Consider the following 22,070-nt stretch of genomic DNA (forward strand, 5'->3'; position numbering starts at 1 on the left):
TGGCTTTGTTCATAGATTTCATGTTGCAGCAGAATGAATTTATTTAATTTTATTATATTTTAGTAAAAGTATAAAGTTGTTCCAAACATTTAAACTTTTTTAAAAAGTTTTTTTTTAAAAAGTAACGAATTACTTTTACTTTAATGAAATAAATGTTTTAATTTTGAACTTTAATCTCTTGTTTACACGCGCTCCTCTCGTGCAGCCTTTAGGATTACGTGACTCCTTTAAAAACACCACCGACGTGGCTACATTGAGGCCCCGCCCCCGACCGTGAACTCGCCATTTCATTGGTCTAAAGCATGCATCTGATTTTCTCAGCCTCTTTAAGCCCCTCCCCCCGCTTATTTACGTCATGTCGCAGTGGACGGAAGCGGTGCGCACGCAGGAGAGTTGAGGAGAAGAAGAAGGACTTTCTTCTGGCTTTTCTTTTTAATTATCTTGGTTCGGTTCTGGTTCCTCGGGCCGGACTCTGAGGAAAGACTTCCGGAAACACAGTTTCTGCATCGGTTCCAGGTGAGCTCGTGATGTGTTCCGTGCGTCTGTGTCAGTGACCTCTGCTGCTACACGCTAATACTCTCCGCCGCCATGCGAAACCCCATAAAGAAAGCCGCTGTTTAAGATTTTATTCTTCAGGATGTACGCGCGTGGAGCGGGACTTTGGGGCCGTTTTGGAAGCGGTTAGTTTCCGCTGTTTGCTCTGATTTAGCTGCTCATATCCCCGTAAATCCTGGCTGTAAATGGCTCGGTTCTTTAAAGCCGTGCACGCGAGCACGGCGTCATGAAGCTGAGCTGGCAGCGCGCGGGCCGGTGTGGTTCTGTGGTTCTGAAGATGCTGGAGGAGGAGGACCAGCTGACCTCAGGTCATTCCGAACAAAGCGGGCTGAGTTCAGTCTGGGGGAACAAACCGAGTCCAAAGCGGTTCCGAGTGGGTCAGAACCCACACGGCACCGCGGTACCGGTATCTGTGCTGAAACCTCTTGGACCGTAATAAAATTCTCCTCCAGCTTTATTTAATGTTTGTTTCCAACAGAGATGATGAAATTGATCATTTGAACTTAAAAGATTCAAAGAGTTTCTGGTGGTTGGAGAAGTTTAAAGTTCTTTTGGGTTTTACTTTGAGATCAAACTCAGAGAATCAGTAACTTTTTGTTAAATGCTGACGGAGCAGCTTCAGTGACCTCCTCCTCCTCCTTCTTCTTCTTCTTCTCCTTCTTCTCCTTCTCCTCCTTCTTCTTCTCCTCCTCCTTCTTCTCCTTCTCCTCCTTCTTCTCCTCCTCCTCCTCCTTCTTCTCCTCCTCCTCCTCCTTCTCCTCCTTCTTCTTCTCCTCCTCCTCCTCCTCCTTCTCCTTCTTCTTCTTCTTCTCCTTCTCCTCCTCCTCCTTCTTCTCCTTCTCCTTCTTCTCCTCCTCCTTCTTCTCCTTCTCCTCCTTCTTCTCCTCCTCCTCCTCCTTCTTCTCCTCCTCCTCCTCCTTCTCCTCCTTCTCCTCCTTCTTCTTCTCCTCCTTCTTCTCCTCCTCCTCCTCCTCCTTCTCCTTCTTCTTCTTCTTCTCCTTCTCCTCCTCCTCCTTCTCCTTCTCCTCCTTCTTCTCCTCCTCCTCCTCCTTCTTCTCCTCCTCCTCCTCCTTCTCCTCCTTCTTCTTCTCCTCCTTCTTCTCCTCCTCCTCCTCCTCCTTCTCCTTCTTCTTCTTCTTCTCCTTCTCCTCCTCCTCCTTCTTCTCCTTCTCCTCCTTCTTCTCCTCCTCCTCCTCCTTCTTCTCCTCCTCCTCCTCCTTCTCCTCCTTCTTCTTCTCCTCCTTCTTCTCCTCCTCCTCCTCCTCCTTCTCCTTCTTCTTCTTCTTCTCCTTCTCCTCCTCCTCCTTCTCCTCCTCCTCCTCCTTCTTCTTCTCCTTCTCCTTCTTCTCCTCCTCCTTCTTCTCCTTCTCCTCCTTCTTCTCCTCCTCCTCCTCCTTCTTCTCCTCCTCCTCCTCCTTCTCCTCCTTCTTCTTCTCCTCCTTCTCCTTCTCCTCCTTCTTCTTCTTCTCCTCCTTCTCCTCCTTCTTCTGTGGTGCGGGTGCAGGACCGGGGTCCAGAGCTCAGTCACTTTCTGTTCTGTCTGTTTGAAGCTGATAAAATTCTCCAGAATGTTTTGGAATAACTTTATTTATAAATCTGAGTTACAGAGCAGGTTGAGCATGAATGAATAAAGGGTCACATGACTGCCGCTCTGTCAGAACCGGTTCTGATTCAACCTCATTACTTCGGGCAGGTCGGTCTCGGTCTGCCCCCCCCCCCCCCCCCCGAACAGAACCGCTCGGGCTGATGCTCTGGAGGGGGATTTCTGCCCCCCCCCCCAGGTGACTTCAGTGAGTCCGACAGGAAACTCGCAGAATGGGCGCAGCGGCTCCCGCTGAGCCGTGTGGACATTCCTCCTGAGGGAGGGGTGTTCCTCCTGAGGTTGTTCTGTTTGAAGCCGTTTCTTATCGTGTTGGAACAGAATCTGACGGTTCAGTCCGATTGCAGCAGGAACATCGGAACAACGTGTGTCTGGTGGAAAAAGGACGAAAACACAGATAAAAGGAGATGAAAGCACAGGTTTTATCCAACGAGCAGCTTGTAAATATTCAGAACTGAAACTCAAAGTTATGGAAGGTTCTCAGAAAGGAAAGCCAAGAAAAACAGTGCAGGTTGGTCCGGTTTTAGGAATAATACATTCTATCACCTTTAAAGCTCTGAGATGCTTTGCATTAATAAGCATAAAGTGCAAAATAAAATAAACACAAAAGAAAAGAAAAGAAGAATGCATGAATGGGACTGGGGGGGGGGGGGGGGTAAAGAGGAGAGGGCCCAGCACAGACCCTGGGGGACGCCTGGAACAGGGGGCAGTGGAGATGAAGGGAAGTTAGGGTTAGGGTTAGGTGGTCCTGCTCTCTGGTTCTGGTCCTGGTTCTGGTTCTGGTCCTGCTCTCTGGTTCTGGTCCTGGTCCTGCTCTCTGGTCCTGGTCCTGCTCTCTGGTTCTGGTCCTGGTTCTGCTCTCTGGTCCTGGTCCTGCTCTCTGGTCTTGGTTCTGGTCCTGGTTCTGGTCCTGGTTCTGGTTCTGGTCCTGGTTCTGGTTCTGATCCTGCTCTCTGGTCCTGGTCCTGGTTCTGGTCCTGGTTCTGCTCTCTGGTCCTGGTCCTGCTCTCTGGTTCTGGTCCTGGTTCTGGTCCTGGTTCTGGTCCTGGTTCTGCTCTCTGGTCTTGGTTCTGGTCCTGGTTCTGGTCCTGGTCCTGGTCCTGCTCTCTGGTTCTGGTTCTGGTCCTGGTTCTGGTCCTGGTTCTGGTCCTGGTTCTGCTCTCTGGTCTTGGTTCTGGTCCTGGTTCTGGTCCTGGTTCTGCTCTCTGGTTCTGGTCCTGGTTCTGGTTCTGGTCCTGGTTCTGGTCCTGGTCCTGGTCCTGCTCTCTGGTTCTGGTTCTGGTCCTGGTTCTGGTCCTGGTTCTGCTCTCTGGTCTTGGTTCTGGTCCTGGTCCTGGTCCTGGTCCTGGTCCTGGTTCTGGTTCTGCTCTCTGGTTCTGGTCCTGGTTCTGTCAGAGAAGCCCACAGATTGGTGTAAATCGAGCCGGTCCACCTGTCAGGGTGACTCTGAAGCTCACCTCTGGTGGGTTTATGGATCACATGAGGACCCGGTCCGTGTGAATGATTGATCAGAACCTTTGATCAGCTGTTGTCTCTCACTCAGACGGCTCTAATCATTGACAGATGATCAATACTTGATTGATTTCTGGCACAAAGCTCAGCTGTGATCACATTTATGTTTTAAAGTTTTATTCCAACACGACCGCATCCTCGTTGCCGCGGGTGATGAGCTGCTCCCTTCTGATGGCGCTCTGGTGCCGGGCCGCTGGCAGAGGAACCGATGGCGTGCTGTTCTGACAGTGCCGCTGACGGCGATGGCTGACATTTCACTGATGGTAATGATTCTGTGATCTAATTGGTTGATGGCAGAGGCCCTGATAGTGCTCCAGTTGGTCAGTTCTGCCTTTTCTGGCCTCGGGGCCTGGCAGCCAATCAGATTACAGCCAGGACCTGCTCGGTGATGTCAGGCCGTTGCCATGGTTTTGACTCCTGGAGGAGCTTTTTAGCTGCTGTGATGCCATCAGCGGTCAGTCTTCTTCTGTCTGTGGAAGAATCGGCGTCTGTGAGGTAAGAGAAACGGTTCTGATTGTGTCTGAGGTCCGCTGTTCTGGTTCTGTTCCTGATGATTGATAATTAAGTTTGTGTCCAAAGAGAATCAGAAGAGTCTGAAGTCCTGATCCAGCCTCATTACTTTATGAACCTAAACCCAGAATCTGAGGCAGAAACAGAGTTTTTTCTCAGTTCTCAGCAGCTTTAAAGTGAATCTCTGGTCTGAGCTCCTTTATTCTCCAACACAGCCTGAACCCTCTGAGACCAGCTTTCTGTCATTTCTTTAAGGAGTCTTCAGGAATAGTTCTCCAGGCTTCTTGAAGGACATCCCAAAGCTCTTCTTTGGATGTGGGCTGCCTTTTGTTCCGTTCTCTGTCAGATGATCCCACACTGCTTCAATAATGTTGAGGTCCGGGCTCTGGGGAGGATTCATCCCTCCATAAGACCTGCTGCCACTGATTTTCAGTCCACTTCTTGTGTCATTTGGCACAGCTCAGCCTTTTCTCCCTGTTTCCCTTCCTTAAGAGCGGCTTCTTGACAGCCACCCTTCCATGGAGCCCATTTCTGATGAGGCTTGGGCCAACAGTAGATGGATCAGCTGAAGGTCCAGATGCATCTCTCAGGTCCTGTCAGGTCACAGCTGGATTTTTTCCTCTTTCTTAAGGACATCACTTTCAGATCCTGTTCATCTGCTGGAGATAGTTTTTTAGGCCTGACACTTCTTCTTTTGTCCTCCACTTGTCCAGTTTCCTCAAATGTTTTAAGGACACACTGCACACCATGCTGAGATATGCCAAGTTTTCAGCTAATAGCTCTTTGGGAATCACCTTGTTGCTGCAGAAATCCTATTTTCTGTCTGTCAAACTGTGTTTTCTTTGCTGTTTTTCATAGATGCAGCTAAAGAAATGGGAACAAATGATGTGTCTTTGTGACAGGCTGCTGGTAACAAAGTGCCTAAAGATCCAGTTTAAAATGGCTTCTTTGCTAAGTTGTCTGTTCTGTGTCGACACAACACTGGTTCATCCCTTGAGTTAGGAGCCTTTTTTCTGCCTGAAGGGTTCAAAGGTCAGAGTTAAGCGGCTGAACAAAGAAAAAATGCATTTGAACTGGACTGAAAATGGGTGAAAAAGCAGCAAATGTCCAAAGAAAAAAACACCTGGAGAACTGTAGCTCAAGACCATTAATATTCGGTTGGTTATCAGGCCTTTAAGTAGAAATTAAATGTTTAACTGTTTTCTTTGCTGTTTTTCATAGATGCAGCTAAAGAAATGGGAACAAATGATGTGTCTTTGTGACAGGCTGCTGGTAACAAAGAGCCTAAAGATCCAGTTTAAAACGGCTTCTTTGCTAAGTTGTCTGGCTCTGTGGGCTGCAGTTCCTGCGGTCCGTCTGCAGGTGGTGCTGCAGCTCACTGAGCAGATGAGGCACAGCCCCAGAGCATTATGGGAGCTGTAGTTCCAACATGAATGTGTGTTTTCCGCAGCCATGGAGCACATGAACCACAGCACCACGGAGATGGACCACAGCCATCATCACACCACAGCTGGACATGACCACGGAGGAGATGGTGGCGGGGACCACGGCGGGGACCACGGCGGGGACCACGGCGGGGACCACGGCGGGGACCACGGCGGCCACGGGGGAATGGTGAGCAGCAGAGCTACATGCTAATATGACCAAAGAGTCATGTGACGCGTGCCTCCATGAACGCTGTTGTTGTGGTTGCCTAGGCGATGTCCTTCTACTTTGGGTGCAGCAACGTGGAGCTGCTGTTCACGGGGCTCCTCATCAACTCACCTGGAGGTCAGTGACCCGCCGGCGGAGGGAAGTTAATGCTCCTCTTTCATATAAAAAGGACATTTCTTTAAATTAGAATATTTTTAGGGGTCTAGCAGCGAAGCTGCAGAACCCTATTGTTTTAGTAGCTTTTCTTATTATTCTTCTACTTTCCGCTGCAGTTGAAGTCTATGGCAGCCCCATTAACGCAATGGTAAAAAGTTGTGAAATTTGGCACATCTATTTAGGACATTCCCATTAGCAAATTCAACAAATTTCGTGCCCAAATTCTAAACTCTCTAGCGCCACCAATGTGTCAAAGTTTGAAGCCCATTCAGCTAAATAACTTTTGACTCGTTGATCCAAATTTCAAAAACAACATATTGCTGGAATCCTTGGATCTTGACGAGTCTTGGATTTTGTTGAAAACCTTAAAAAATTTTCACAGGTCACAAATTTTGACCAATTCTCATGATAATTGGCACAGAGTATCTTTAGACCAATCCGCACAAAAGTTGCTCGTTTTTTACTTCAATTTCGACTTTGTTCACTAACTACAACCAATCAAAGTTGGCGGCGACTACGCCAAAAAGGACGTGAGGCCATATCTCAGCAACAGTTTATTCTTTTGATATCAAACTCATAACACATATTCATAACTCGATCTTGAAGAGGCCCAAGAATATTGGAAACCTTTGACCTATAGGTGGCGCTATATTTAGCAAAAATGCATTTTTGGTCATATCTTTGGACCCGTTTGTCCAAATTTCACAAATGAGGTACAGCTAGAATCCCTGAATATAGCCGAGGTCAACCAATCCTATGACGTCATTCACGCCATCTTTGATTGTCCGCCATTTTGAATTCTATCAAAAACCTTCAAAACACATTACAGGTCACCCAGATTGTCTGATTTCCACGGGACTTGACACATATAATGCTCAGACCAAGCCTCACAAGAGCTATTATGTGGATTTTTTTATTTCGTTTCCCTTTTCCCGTAGCAGCCGATCAAACTCAGCGATGACGCGCCAAACAGGACGTGAGGCCATATCTCAGCAACAAATTAATCTTTTGACATCAAACTTATAACACAGACTCATGACCAAGTCTGTATGAAGCCCAAGAAGTCTGGTGCACTTCCACCCAGAGGGGGCGCTATAAGTAGAAAACCTGCATTTTGCTCATAGCTTTGGAGCCTTTGGTTCAAATTGGACAAATGAGGTACCGTTGGAATCCCTGGATGAAGACGAGTTCATTTCAAACACCAAACTTGGTCTATGGACTCATGATGCCCTCCTGAGCAGCCGCAGGCTTACCTGCTGTTCTGCTAGACCCCGTATCGCTGCTTGCAGCTATATTTTAGATGTAATTTTTGTTTAATATTTCGGTCACTTTATATTTTATTCATTCATTTTAATGTTTTGTTTTCTTTCAGGTTTTTATATATTCCTGGTTTACATTCATGCTTTAAATGTCTTATTTACATATTTATTTATCGTCCAATCAGAGATGGTTGGGGCCTGTATCGGAGTCTTCTTATTGGCCATCCTGTACGAGGGCCTGAAGATCGGCCGCGAGGTTCTTCTGCGTCGCAGTCAGGTCAACGTGCGTTACAACTCTATGCCGCTGCCAGGCAGCGACGGGACGGTGCTGACGGAGACTCACAAGACGGTCGGGTAGGACACACACACAGAGACACACACAGAGACACACACAGAGACACACACAGAGACACACACAGAGACACACACAGAGACACACACAGAGACACACACACTCAGACACACACACAGAGACACACACACAGAGACACACACACAGAGACACACTCAGAGACACACACACACACACACACACACAGACACACACACACACACACACACACAGACACACACACACACACAGACACACACACACACAGAGACACACACACACACACAGAGACACACACACAGAGACACACACAGAGACACACACAGAGACACACACAGAGACACACACACAGAGACACACACACACACAGAGACACACACACACACACACACAGAGACACACACAGACACACACACACACACACACACACACAGGAAGCAGGAAGTAGTGGAGAAGGTGATGCAGCCGGAGTCTGAGTTAATAATGAAACTCGTGGTGTGTTCACTGTCAGCTCAGTGATTGACAGACACTGTTCTGAAGGGGCGAAGCCGCTCAATGGAGAAAAGCCCCCCCCATTATTTTACAGGTAACCAAACTGTTTCTGATTCAGGCTGTGGGTATCGGTCTAAATATTGTTCTAATCCTGGTTCTGTCCCGGCTTTTAACTTGGACCCTGTCCTGAGATGCTCTGATCAGGGAATTATCTCATCACAGGAGTCCCTCTCTTCTTCTGCAGTGGTACTTAAAGTCAGAACTCTGGTGGCATCCTATGCTAAGGCTAATGCTAACAGTGACATTCACAACCGAAACATATTCAAATGGAGCTAATAAAGCTAAAAGCTTGTCAGCTAAACTAAAGCTTCATTATTTCCACTGGTATTTGCCTTGTTTACTGTTAGCATTATCGGTTTTTAGCTGTTTATGTTTGACTTTTGGTATAACTAACAGAAATGGTGGCGGCTGTAATAACATCCTGTGAGAAGCTAAAATATCTGAGATGTTAATGCTACAAGACATGCTAACTATGTTCTGTCGTCCTCAGGCAGCGGATGCTAAGCCCGAGCCACTTCCTACAGACCCTGCTGCACGTCATCCAGGTGGTTGTCAGCTACTTCCTGATGCTCGTCTTCATGACCTACAACGGTTACCTGTGCATCGCCGTGGCAGCCGGGGCCGGCATGGGCTACTTCCTGTTCAGCTGGCGTCGGGCGGTGGTCGTTGACATCACAGAGCACTGCCACTAGCTCGTATGTTAGCTTGCATCATAAGTAACTGTAACACACACCTGCACTCTAGTGCTAATGAAACTAAAGCCAAGTTAGTTTGTAAAAGACACTTATTCACAAATGTCACGAAATACAGTACATTAGCAATTAATCCTGAAAAACGGCGAGCTCTTATTGTCGTGTTTTCTACCACAAACTTGAACTCCCTTCTGGTGGGAAAGTGGGCCAATCAGAGCTCAGATTCCCCAAAAAGTTCCTGATTGGATGAATTCCCCGATTCATTGATCTTCTTTTTAGTGCCAAGGCAACATTAGCATACGTAGCTTTGTGTGTTAGCATCGTTAGCGGCTCTGCAGAGCCTTCAGAGAGCAGTAATCATTTATTTTGATCTTCATAAAGTGATTGATTAGACGAATGATTTGGTTTACAGTTTTTATCAGCTGACTCGTAAACAGAAAAATGACTTTGCATGTTTTACAGTAAATTTGTTTCTCCTGTTTACTTTTTATTTTTGTTGAACTCATTTATACTTTAAAGGAAAAAATAATTTTACCAGAAAATATAAAAATCATCATAAAAAATTATTCTGATCATTTCTGGACGAGTCGACCAGTCAGAGCTGACCATCATGTACACGGTTTGTTTGTCTGTTGGTCGCCACCACCGGCCTTAACGCCGCCTGCTGCCTTACTGACCGACGGCCTGGAGACCAGCTGCTGTCACCATGGAAACCAAGGTCTCTGCAGCGCTGGTTTTGGAGCTTCAGCCAGTGATAGATAATTTATGAGGAAGTTGTTGTGATTTTTATTCTTTTAATTCACACTGAGGTGGGTGGAGTTTGGATGGTGGACCAATGAGGGGACAGATCAGTTACTGGATTTCTCTCCATTCGAATGAAGTACAGCTGCCCTGTGGCCAAAAGTATGAAGACTGCCTTGTTCACACGTTCCTGTCGTATGATCACATGTATGTAAACTTTGTAACTTTTTATTGACCAGGTGTGTTAATAAGGTGTTCAGACTTCTGATCACACCCTGAACCAGGCATCACCTCTGCTCAGGGATCTTCTGATTTAGTGTCTTTTAATGAAGATGAGCACCAGTTTGCATCCTGGACAAACCCCCGAGAACGCTGTGGAGCACCTGATGGAAAACCTGATAAACTTAACACTAAAAAACAAGCTGCTGCATAATTCGGACAATCAGTGCGTCTTCTCTTAGCTGTAAAGCTGTTGCTTTAAAGCTTTAAAGCTGTTTCTTTAAAGCTTTAAAGCTGTTTCTTTAAAGCTGTAAAGCTGTTTCTTTAAAGCTGTTTCTTTAAAGCTGTTTCTTTAAAGCTTTAAAGCTGTTTCTTTAAAGCTGTTTCTTTAAAGCTTTAAAGCTGTTTCTTTAAAGCTGTTTCTTTAAAGCTTTAAAGCTGTTTCTTTAAAGCTGTTTCTTTAAAGCTTTAAAGCTGTTTCTTTAAAGCTGTTTCTTTAAAGCTGTTTCTTTAAAGCTTTAAAGCTGTAAAGCTGTTTCTTTAAAGCTGTTTCTTTAAAGCTTTAAAGAGATACGATTCGGCTTTTAAAACCAGCAGATTCGGACTCTGTGTCACTGATTAGTTGGATTTGACCCACGAGAATCTCTGAAAGAGCCTCTAAAAGAACGTTGCAAACTGATCCTGAAATAAAGGCAGAACACTTGCTTAGTGTTCATCAGATGAATAAACGATGATCTCAGAGATCCTTCTTTAAAACAGCACCGGGTCGTGTGTTTGTCTGGTTTCAGGTTTTGTCTTGGTGTGAATTGTTGATGTTTCATGTTGTGAAGGAAATTGTTTTATCTGGATGTCTGAAAATGTTTGAAATGTCACAAATGCTGGAATCGTAAAGAAAAATAAAGTATATGTAGAAGATGATTTTCTGCTGGTCTTTTGATTGCGAGGGTTCGATGTGTGGATAATTCTTTATGAGAAGAAACAGGAGGGTAGATTCCACGCTTCAGAACATTTTCACTTCTCACTGAACTGAACGAACCAATCAGAAGCTGGGACTGTTATTAAGGCATCAGAGAGGCAGATTTAACAGACTCTTAATTGTCTTAAGGGTGCACTTGTACATGTTTAAATGTGTAAATACTTAACTGATGTAAATTATAACATTGTAAATGCGTTTTTAGTAAATTAACTCATGAAATATGTTAACTTCTGAGCCTTCTGAGGGACAAATTGTCCTGTTATATAGTTACTCAGATGGTATTTCGTTGGCTTTTAGTCCTACAGTGAGGAACCTTTGAGTTATTTCTGACCAGCATCTGTTCTCTGACTCTCATATAAAACAGGTTTCTGCCTTCTTTCACCTTCGTAATATTGCTAAACTATAAACTCTGAGACAACTTTCACAGATCGAGGAAATGTCGTCTCAAACTGTACTAACATGTGACGCTACAAGAATTTAGCCACCAACTGCTAAAGTAGCTTAGCTCACATAGACACTAACTTCTGCTAACAGAGAAATGTGTGACGCTGCATCAAAGTACCAGAACGAGTACAATAAAGTAATACACGCACAAATCAAGTAATACACACACAAATAAAGTAATACACGCACAAATAAAGTAATACACGCACAAATAAAGTAATACACGCACAAATAAAGTAGTACACACACAAATAAAGTAGTACACGCACAAATAAACTAGTACACACACAAATAAACTAGTACACGCACAAATAAAGTAGTACACGCACAAAAAAAGTAGTACACACACAAATAAAGTAGTACACACACAAATCAAGTAGTACACACACAAATAAAGTAGTACACGCACAAATCAAGTAGTACACACACAAATAAAGTAGTACACGCACAAATCAAGTAGTACACACGCACAAATAAAGTAGTACACGCACAAAAAAAGTAGTACACACACAAATAAAGTAGTACACGCACAAATCAAGTAGTACACACACAAATAAAGTAGTACACGCACAAATCAAGTAGTACACACACAAATAAAGTAGTACACGCACAAATCAAGTAGTACACACGCACAAATAAAGTAGTACACGCACAAATAAAGTAGTACACGCACAAAAAAAGTAGTACACACACAAATAAAGTAGTACACACACAAATCAAGTAGTACACACACAAATAAAGTAGTACACGCACAAATCAAGTAGTACACACACAAATAAAGTAGTACACGCACAAATCAAGTAATACACACGCACAAATAAAGTAGTACACGCACAAAAAAAGTAGTACACACACAAATAAAGTAGTACACGCACAAATCAAGTAGTACACACACAAATAAAGTAGTACACGCACAAATCAAGTAGTACACACACAAATAAAGTAGTACACGCACAAATCAAGTAGTACACACGCACAAATAAAGTAGTACACGCACAAATAAAGTAGTACACGCACAAATCAAGTAGTACACACGCACAAATAAAGTAGTACACGCACAAATAAAGTAGTACACGCACAAATCAAGTAGTACACACACACAAATAAAGTAGTACACGCACAAATAAAGTAGTACACGCACAAATTAAGTAGTACACACACAAATTAAGTAGTACACGCACAAATAAAGTAGTACACACACAAATTAAGTAGTACACACACAAATAAAGTAGTACACGCACAAATCAAGTAGTACACACACACAAATAAAGTAGTACACACACAAATAAAGTAGTACACACACACAAATAAAGTAGTACACGCACAAATCAAGTAGTACACACACACAAATAAAGTAGTACACACACAAATTAAGTAGTACACACACAAATTAAGTAGTACACACACAAATAAAGTAGTACACACACAAATAAAGTAGTACACGCACAAATAAAGTAGTACACGCACAAATCAAGTAGTACACACACAAATAAAGTAGTACACACACACAAATAAAGTAGTACACACACACAAATAAAGTAGTACACACACAAATTAAGTAGTACACGCACAAATAAAGTAGTACACACACAAATAAAGTAATACACACACAAATAAAATAATACACACACAAATTAAGTAGTACACACACAAATAAAGTAGTACACACACAAATAAAGTAATACACACACAAATAAAATAATACACACACAAATTAAGTAGTACACGCACAAATAAAGTAGTACACACACAAATAAAGTAGTACACGCACAAATCAAGTAGTACACACACAAATAAAGTAGTACACGCACAAATAAAGTAGTACACGCACAAATCAAGTAGTACACACACACAAATAAAGTAGTACACACGCACAAATAAAGTAGTACACGCACAAATTAAGTAGTACACACACAAATTAAGTAGTACACGCACAAATAAAGTAGTACACACACAAATTAAGTAGTACACACACAAATTAAGTAGTACACGCACAAATAAAGTAGTACACACACAAATAAAGTAATACACACGCACAAATAAAATAATACACACACAAATTAAGTAGTACACACACAAATAAAGTAGTACACACACACAAATAAAGTAGTACACACACAAATAAAGTAATACACACGCACAAATAAAATAATACACACACAAATTAAGTAGTACACGCACAAATAAAGTAATACACACACAAATAAAGCAGTACACACACAAATTAAGTAGTACACACACAAGTCATGTGCTCCGCACGCACAGATGTTTGAGGCGCTTTTCTCTCCATAGCGGAGCCCTGAGCCCGGTGTTTGGTGACTCCTGTGTTTCCTCTTCTCACCTACAGGGGGCAGCACAGTGCATCCACACTTACCGGAAGTGCAGAAGAAGAGCAGCGTTTCCGGGTAACAGGTAGATGTTTTGCTGCGGGTCAGATAATTTCGGACGATCAATTCCTGCCTCTGAGTAAATCCTGCGCGGTGTCTCAGGGTCCCATCTGTCCCATTTCATGCCCTCCTCTGGTGCCCGATAACCGGATCTCACTCTCAGTCCCGCCGCTCTCCGTCCTCGCACCGACCCCGTGATGGCCTCCAGACGGCCAGACAGCTTCGACGGGCTCGGCTATCGGGGCGACTCGCTGTACGGGGCCGGATACCCGGTCCGGAGTGCCGGAGCCCTCGCCGAGCAGCAGCAGCAGCACTGGGTTACCACGCCTCCGGACATCCCCGGCAGCCGCAACCTGTACCCCGGAGAGCGGACACCGCTCTACGAGGATCCGCTGAGTGAACACGGAGGTCCCGGAGTCGCAGCCAGTTGGGACGCTCCGCAGCCCGGAGTCCCGCCTGCCGGTAGGTCGGTGTTAGCGGGTGTTAGCAGGTGTTAGCAGGTGTTTGCAGGTGTTAGCAGGTGTTAGCAGGTGTTAGCAGGTGTTAGCGGGTGTTAGCAGGTGTTAGCAGGTGTTAGCAGGTGTTAGCAGTGTTAGCAGGTGTTAGCGGGTGTTAGCGGGTGTTAGCAGGTGTTAGCAGTGTTAGCAGGTGTTAGCGGGTGTTAGCAGGTGTTAGCAGGTGTTAGCAGGTGTTTGCATAGTGTAGAAATAGAGGGAAATAATTCTGTATTTTTTTATGCGTCAACTCTTTGAAATAAACGTTTGTCTTTGACCAGAGTTCATCTTAAACAGACAAAGTAGAGCAGAACATTTCACCTGCTACTTTCATGCCATCAGTGAAAAGCACAGAGGTCTGTATTCTGACCTGAGCCGCTGACAGCAGCCTGACTCTGGGGGGCTGTGGGGATGTAGCCTGGAGGATAAATCTGTTGCTCTTACAGCTCAGTTGTTGTGACCTTTTCTCTTGGTGTTTGTTGAGTGAAACCTTTAACATTCTGCCAGGTTTTCTGTGAGATGAGCTAATTCTGTGATCAGAGCAGAGAAAATAAATGATCCGTTTTAAACTCTGATGGCTCCACAGATGGATCTCTGGTTCTGCTTCTCAGGGATGTGCCGGTGCTGCCGGGTCCTCAGGCTGCCCTGAAATCTGAGATCCCAGCTGAAATGTGTCGAACTCGCTGTTTACTTTGAGTGGAGCTGGTTCAAATAGAATAAATGAAACTGCACAGATTGGGCTGTTTCTGTTGTTTTTCTCACATGAGATTAAAGACGGTGTAGATTTTAATAGCCACACACGGTTTCCTGACTTTATGTTTCTGCATTTAGCAGAAATGAAGATGTTACATCACAGCTAAACGTAAGCTCCATGGAAGGAAAACCAGTGGTTACTCACTTTGTAGCTAACGTCAGGGACTTGAATTGGATGCGGGAGGAAGCCAGAGGAGCTCTTTTAGGCTGAAGACCAGACATCTGCAGAGGTTTTATAAAACAGGCTGAGAGATGTTGTTTTGAGCAGGCATCTGTGAGGTCACCTCCTCCCTGTAAACAGCCTCGGGCACAGGGGTCTTTCCAGTAGATCCTGAGCAGCAGTAGATCTCACACTGGGCTGTCGTTGACTGTGTTGATGCTTTTTAAATAAAGTTGTGGAGGAGAAACTCTGTAGTTATGGGAATTAAACCGTTGGAAAGCGTTCCTGTGGTCACATGATCAGATCAGCTGATGCCAGTCAGCTGTTTCATAGTTGAAACTAACAAACCGGCAGGACCGCACTGAGCATGTGCAGCAGCGGCCCTGCTCATTACTCAGAGGTCAGAGGTCAGCAGGGGTCAGGGTTAGCTAACCTGTACTTCCTCTTTCCTCCCATCAGAACGGGTTTTAGTCTTAGTTTGGGTTCTTCCAGGGGCTGGAACCAGAGCTCCGTGTTTCTCTCAGGATTTAACTGGACATCATGAACTTCCTCAGGGAGCCGCCGTGTTGCACGCTGATGATGTCATAGCCCCGCCCACTGGCCGTGTTCCTCCATTAACGGACTCTGTCTTTGTTCCTGTTGCAGAGCAGCTGAACAGATTCGCCGGCTTTGGAATCGGACTCGTCAGGTTGGAAACTAACTGATCAGTATGATGTAGAACTGTAACTGAACAGAACCTCTGAACAGAACCTCTGAACAGAACCTCTGAACAGAACCTGTGAACAGAACGTCTGAACAGAACCTCTGAACAGATCCTGTGAACAGATCCTGTGAACAGAACCTGTGAACAGATCCTCTGAACAGAACCTGTGAACAGAACCTCTGAACAGAACCTCTGAACAGAACCTGTGAACAGATCCTGTGAACAGATCCTGTGAACAGATCCTGTGAACAGAACCTCTGAACAGAACCTCTGAACAGAACCTGTGAACAGATCCTGTGAACAGATCCTGTGAACAGATCCTGTGAACAGAACCTCTGAACAGATCCTCTGAACAGATCCTCTGAACAGAACCTCTGAACAGATCCTGTGAACAGAACCTCTGAACAGAACCTCTGAACAGAACCTCTGAACAGAACCTGTGAACAGATCCTGTGAACAGAACCTCTGAACAGAACCTCTGAACAGAACCTGTGAACAGATCCTCTGAACAGAACCTGTGAACAGATCCTGTGAACAGATCCTGTGAACAGATCCTCTGAACAGAACCTCTGAACAGAACCTCTGAACAGAACCTCTGAACAGAACCTGTGAACAGATCCTGTGAACAGATCCTGTGAACAGATCCTCTGAACAGATCCTCTGAACAGAACCTCTGAACAGAACCTCTGAACAGAACCTGTGAACAGATCCTCTGAACAGAACCTGTGAACAGATCCTGTGAACAGATCCTGTGAACAGATCCTGTGAACAGATCCTCTGAACAGAACCTCTGAACAGAACCTCTGAACAGAACCTGTGAACAGATCCTGTGAACAGATCCTCTGAACAGAACCTGTGAACAGATCCTCTGAACAGATCCTCTGAACAGAACCTCTGAACAGATCCTCTGAACAGATCCTCTGAACAGAACCTCTGAACAGAACCTGTGAACAGATCCTGTGAACAGATCCTCTGAACAGAACCTGTGAACAGATCCTCTGAACAGAACCTGTGAACAGATCCTCTGAACAGAACCTCTGAACAGATCCTCTGAACAGAACCTCTGAACAGAACCTGTGAACAGATCCTCTGAACAGATCCTCTGAACAGAACCTCTGAACAGAACCTGTGAACAGATCCTGTGAACAGATCCTGTGAACAGATCCTGTGAACAGATCCTGTGAACAGATCCTCTGAACAGAACCTCTGAACAGAACCTGTGAACAGATCCTGTGAACAGATCCTCTGAACAGAACCTGTGAACAGATCCTCTGAACAGATCCTCTGAACAGATCCTCTGAACAGAACCTCTGAACAGAACCTGTGAACAGATCCTGTGAACAGATCCTCTGAACAGAACCTGTGAACAGATCCTCTGAACAGAACCTGTGAACAGATCCTCTGAACAGAACCTCTGAACAGATCCTCTGAACAGAACCTCTGAACAGATCCTCTGAACAGAACCTGTGAACAGATCCTCTGAACAGAACCTGTGAACAGATCCTGTGAACAGATCCTGTGAACAGATCCTCTGAACAGAACCTCTGAACAGAACCTGTGAACAGATCCTGTGAACAGATCCTCTGAACAGATCCTCTGAACAGAACCTCTGAACAGAACCTCTGAACAGATCCTCTGAACAGATCCTCTGAACAGAACCTCTGAACAGAACCTGTGAACAGATCCTGTGAACAGATCCTCTGAACAGAACCTGTGAACAGATCCTCTGAACAGAACCTGTGAACAGATCCTGTGAACAGATCCTGTGAACAGATCCTGTGAACAGATCCTCTGAACAGAACCTGTGAACAGATCCTGTGAACAGATCCTCTGAACAGAACCTGTGAACAGATCCTCTGAACAGATCCTCTGAACAGAACCTCTGAACAGATCCTCTGAACAGATCCTCTGAACAGAACCTCTGAACAGAACCTGTGAACAGATCCTGTGAACAGATCCTCTGAACAGAACCTGTGAACAGATCCTCTGAACAGAACCTCTGAACAGATCCTCTGAACAGAACCTCTGAACAGAACCTGTGAACAGATCCTGTGAACAGATCCTCTGAACAGAACCTGTGAACAGATCCTCTGAACAGAACCTGTGAACAGATCCTCTGAACAGAACCTGTGAACAGATCCTGTGAACAGATCCTCTGAACAGAACCTGTGAACAGATCCTCTGAACAGATCCTCTGAACAGAACCTCTGAACAGATCCTCTGAACAGAACCTGTGAACAGATCCTCTGAACAGAACCTGTGAACAGATCCTCTGAACAGAACCTGTGAACAGATCCTCTGAACAGAACCTCTGAACAGATCCTCTGAACAGAACCTGTGAACAGATCCTCTGAACAGAACCTGTGAACAGATCCTGTGAACAGATCCTGTGAACAGATCCTCTGAACAGAACCTCTGAACAGAACCTCTGAACAGAACCTGTGAACAGATCCTGTGAACAGATCCTCTGAACAGAACCTGTGAACAGATCCTCTGAACAGATCCTCTGAACAGAACCTCTGAACAGATCCTCTGAACAGATCCTCTGAACAGAACCTCTGAACAGAACCTGTGAACAGATCCTGTGAACAGATCCTCTGAACAGAACCTGTGAACAGATCCTCTGAACAGATCCTGTGAACAGATCCTGTGAACAGATCCTCTGAACAGAACCTGTGAACAGATCCTGTGAACAGATCCTCTGAACAGAACCTCTGAACAGATCCTCTGAACAGAACCTCTGAACAGATCCTCTGAACAGATCCTCTGAACAGAACCTCTGAACAGAACCTGTGAACAGATCCTGTGAACAGATCCTCTGAACAGAACCTGTGAACAGATCCTCTGAACAGATCCTCTGAACAGAACCTCTGAACAGATCCTCTGAACAGATCCTCTGAACAGAACCTCTGAACAGAACCTGTGAACAGATCCTGTGAACAGAACCTCTGAACAGAACCTGTGAACAGATCCTGTGAACAGATCCTCTGAACAGAACCTGTGAACAGATCCTCTGAACAGATCCTGTGAACAGATCCTGTGAACAGATCCTGTGAACAGATCCTCTGAACAGAACCTGTGAACAGATCCTGTGAACAGAACCTGTGAACAGATCCTGTGAACAGATCCTCTGAACAGAACCTCTGAACAGAACCTCTGAACAGAACCTGTGAACAGAACCTGTGAACAGATCCTCTGAACAGATCCTCTGAACAGAACCTCTGAACAGATCCTCTGAACAGATCCTCTGAACAGAACCTCTGAACAGATCCTCTGAACAGAACCTCTGAACAGAACCTGTGAACAGAACCGGGCTCTCCTGCAGATGGCTAATGAGAATCTTTCTGTGTTTGCAGCCTGTTCACAGAGAACGTTCTCGCTCACCCCTGCATCGTCTTCCGCAGACAGTGTCAGGTACCAGCAGCCTCCTGATCAATAACTGATCAATAACTGATCAATAACCCGTCCTGTTACTGATGCAGTTTCCTGCTCTCAGGTGAACTACCACGCCCGCCGCTACCACCTGACTCCGTTCAGTGCCGTCGCTGTCATGTCCTCCATCACCAAGGCTCAGGTAAAGTAGCACGCCGCCTCCTGCTCCGAGGATCAATAACACGGTCAAACTGATCGATGGCTGTGATTGGTCCAACAGGGGGTGAAGGCTCTGTGGAAGGGGATGGGCAGCACCTTCATCGTCCACGGGGTCACGCTGGGAGCAGAGGGCATCATCAGCGAGTTCACGCCGCTGCCACGGTAACCACACCCACAACATCGTGGTTGGACCAGAACCGAACCCGGACCTCCTGGTTCCACTGGTTCCCCGAACGCCTTAATATGCAGAAGAAGAACTCAGAGGTCAGAGCCAATCACAGCAGAGAGGGGGTAGCTCCTCAGCTCTGATTGGCTCTGACCCGCGGGGCTGTAGGTTGCAGGTCTGATCCGGTTGACCTTTGACCTGCAGACCGCTGAGGACCTGCTCCTGTGAGACGAGTCAGAACATCTGCGGCCCAGTTCTGAAGTCCAGACCGAATAAAAGCTCCATCATGATCTGTCACTGAAGGCGGTTCAACCGGTTCAGTTCAACCGGTTCAGTTCAACCGGTTCAATTAAACCGGTTCAGTTCAACCGGTTCAGTTAAACCGGTTCAGTTAAACCCGTTCAGTTAAACCCGTTCAGTTAAACCGGTTCAGTTAAACCGGTTCAATTAAACCGGTTCAGTTAAACCGGTTCAGTTAAACTGGTTCAGTTCAACTGGTTCAGTTCAACCGGTTCAGTTAAACCGGTTCAGTTAAACCGGTTCTGACTGAAGCTGTTCGGAGCTGCAGTGGAACCCGGTCCGAGTCCGTCCTGTTCTGGTCTGACAGCCGGACAGCAGACGGGTTCTATAACTGTGTGTGTGTGTCTCTGTGTGTGTGTGTGTGTGTGTGTGTGTGTGTGTCTCTGTGTGTGTCTCTGTGTGTGTCTCTGTGTGTGTGTGTGTGTGTGTGTGTGTGTGTGTGTGTGTGTGTGTGTCTCTGTGTGTGTGTGTGTGTGTGTGTGTGTGTCTCTGTGCGTGTGTGTGTGTGTGTCTCTGTGTGTGTGTGTGTGTGTGTCTCTGTGCGTGTGTGTGTGTGTGTCTCTGTGTGTGTGTGTGTGTGTGTGTGTGTGTGTCTCTGTGTGTGTCTCTGTGTGTGTCTCTGTGTGTGTGTGTGTGTGTGTGTGTGTGTGTGTGTGTGTGTGTGTGTGTGTGTGTCTCTGTGTGTGTGTGTGTGTGTGTGTGTGTGTGTGTCTCTGTGTCTGTGTGTGTGTGTGTGTGTGTGTGTGTCTCTGTGTCTGTGTGTGTGTGTGTGTGTTGCAGGGAGCTTCCTCACAGGTGGAGCTGGAAACAGCTGGCAGGACATTTACTGCTCAAAGGGTCAGTTCTCTTCTTCTTCTTCTTCTTCTTCTTCTTCTTCTTCTTCTTCTGACTTTACTGTTCCACCTGAGGGGGCGTGGCCAGGTCAGCGGCTCTGAGAGTCTGTCTCACCTGTTCACCACGAAGCCCCGCCCCCTCTGTATCTGTTTTTGACGGCTGTCTCCCTGCAGGTTAACGGCGGTGGTGGCGCTTCCATTTTACTGTGCGAGCCTCATAGAGACTGTCCAGGTGACTGATTATTGATTATTGATCCTGACCGATCTGGTTATTGACGACCTGCCGGGGATCCGATCTGACCGTCTGTCTTCTTGCGTCTTTAGAGCGAGATCGTGCGGGACGAGTCGGCCTCTGGCATGCTGGACTGTGTCCGTGAGGGTCTGACTCGGCTGTTGGGTGTTGGCGCTCCTCACAGCCGCCGTCTGCTTCCTCTTAGCTGCCTGCTGCTTCCCGCCGCTCTGCACGCCATCCTGCGTTACGCCATTGGCGCCTCAGTCCAGCGGGTGGCGCTGTGGCTGCACCAGCAGGGCAGGAAGCAGCGGACGGACCCCTCCAACCCTCTGGACGCCTACTTCCCTGAGCTGGCAGCGGCGTGGGCAGGGTCTCTGGTGGCAGACGTGGCGTTGTACCCTCTGGAGACGGCGCTGCACCGCCTCGGGCTGCAGGGCACACGCACCATCATTGACGCCACCGATGGCGTGGTCGCTGCAGGAAATGGTGGCAGCCCTCTGGTGCTGCCCGTCAACACGCAGTACGACGGCTTCTCCGACTGCCTGCACGCCATCAGCCGCAAGGAGGGCAGGGCCGGATTCTACCGCGGCTTCGGGGCGCTGGTGACTCAGTATGCGCTGCACGGAGCGCTGCTCGCCGCCGCCAGGACGGTGCTGAGAGTGCTGCTGCTAGACACCAAGGCCAGCTAGAGCGTTTCCATGGATACGCCGCATCACTTCCTGTCACCACGACTACGGGACGTTTCTTTTAATGAGACCCAGCCAGATGACGTCTGATTGGTTGATGACATGCTGGAAGTGATCATGTGACTTTTTGATCTCTATTGCAACCACACGCCCTCCTGATATCACTTTGTCATCTGTCACCACGGCAACTGGATCACTTCCTGTGTTGTAGCATGAATCTGTCAGATTTCTGTATAAATGTGTAAAAATGCGAAATTATTAAATTATTTCTGACTCATTAACGTAAAAATCAATAAATGAAAGTTTTTGTTCCTCTGAATTAAACAGCGACTCATCTGATCCCGACGTGTCACGTGATCATTTCCCGTCTTGCGCTGGTTTCAGTGACGTCAGAAATCAGCGCTTAATTCAGTTTATTATCTTCAGTTTTGTTTAGATTCTGATTAAGTAAAACAAAAAGCTTCAGTTGTTGCTCCTTAAACGTGTTTTTTCTTTTTTTTGGTTCATTGATCAGAAACTTGTTTTGGTTCCGTCTGTGATTTGATCGTTTTTATCTTTAAATGGT

General features: G+C 46.1%; 2 protein-coding genes across 2 annotated transcripts; both read left to right on the plus strand.

Moving 5' to 3' along the window:
- The first annotated feature begins 356 nt into the window (after positions 1-356).
- slc31a1 (solute carrier family 31 member 1) lies at positions 357-10,696 on the plus strand. Its single transcript, XM_072372055.1, has 6 exons — positions 357-516; positions 5,628-5,791; positions 5,875-5,947; positions 7,431-7,599; positions 8,619-10,076; positions 10,351-10,696. Exons 2-5 carry the CDS (start codon positions 5,630-5,632, stop codon positions 8,818-8,820), a joined length of 606 nt encoding a protein of 201 aa, XP_072228156.1. The 5' UTR covers positions 357-516; positions 5,628-5,629; the 3' UTR covers positions 8,821-10,076; positions 10,351-10,696.
- Positions 10,697-13,558: 2,862 nt separating this feature from the next.
- On the plus strand, positions 13,559-21,837 carry slc25a46 (solute carrier family 25 member 46). Its single transcript, XM_072372046.1, has 8 exons — positions 13,559-14,049; positions 15,640-15,682; positions 19,054-19,111; positions 19,194-19,271; positions 19,350-19,450; positions 20,535-20,591; positions 20,762-20,819; positions 20,912-21,837. Exons 1-8 carry the CDS (start codon positions 13,785-13,787, stop codon positions 21,506-21,508), a joined length of 1,257 nt encoding a protein of 418 aa, XP_072228147.1. The 5' UTR covers positions 13,559-13,784; the 3' UTR covers positions 21,509-21,837.
- Positions 21,838-22,070: the final 233 nt, after the last annotated feature.

This window comes from Leuresthes tenuis, unplaced genomic scaffold, assembly GCF_036924035.1.
Source record: "Leuresthes tenuis unplaced genomic scaffold, fLeuTen1.0.hap1 SCAF_19, whole genome shotgun sequence".
Lineage (NCBI taxonomy): Eukaryota > Metazoa > Chordata > Actinopteri > Atheriniformes > Atherinopsidae > Leuresthes > Leuresthes tenuis.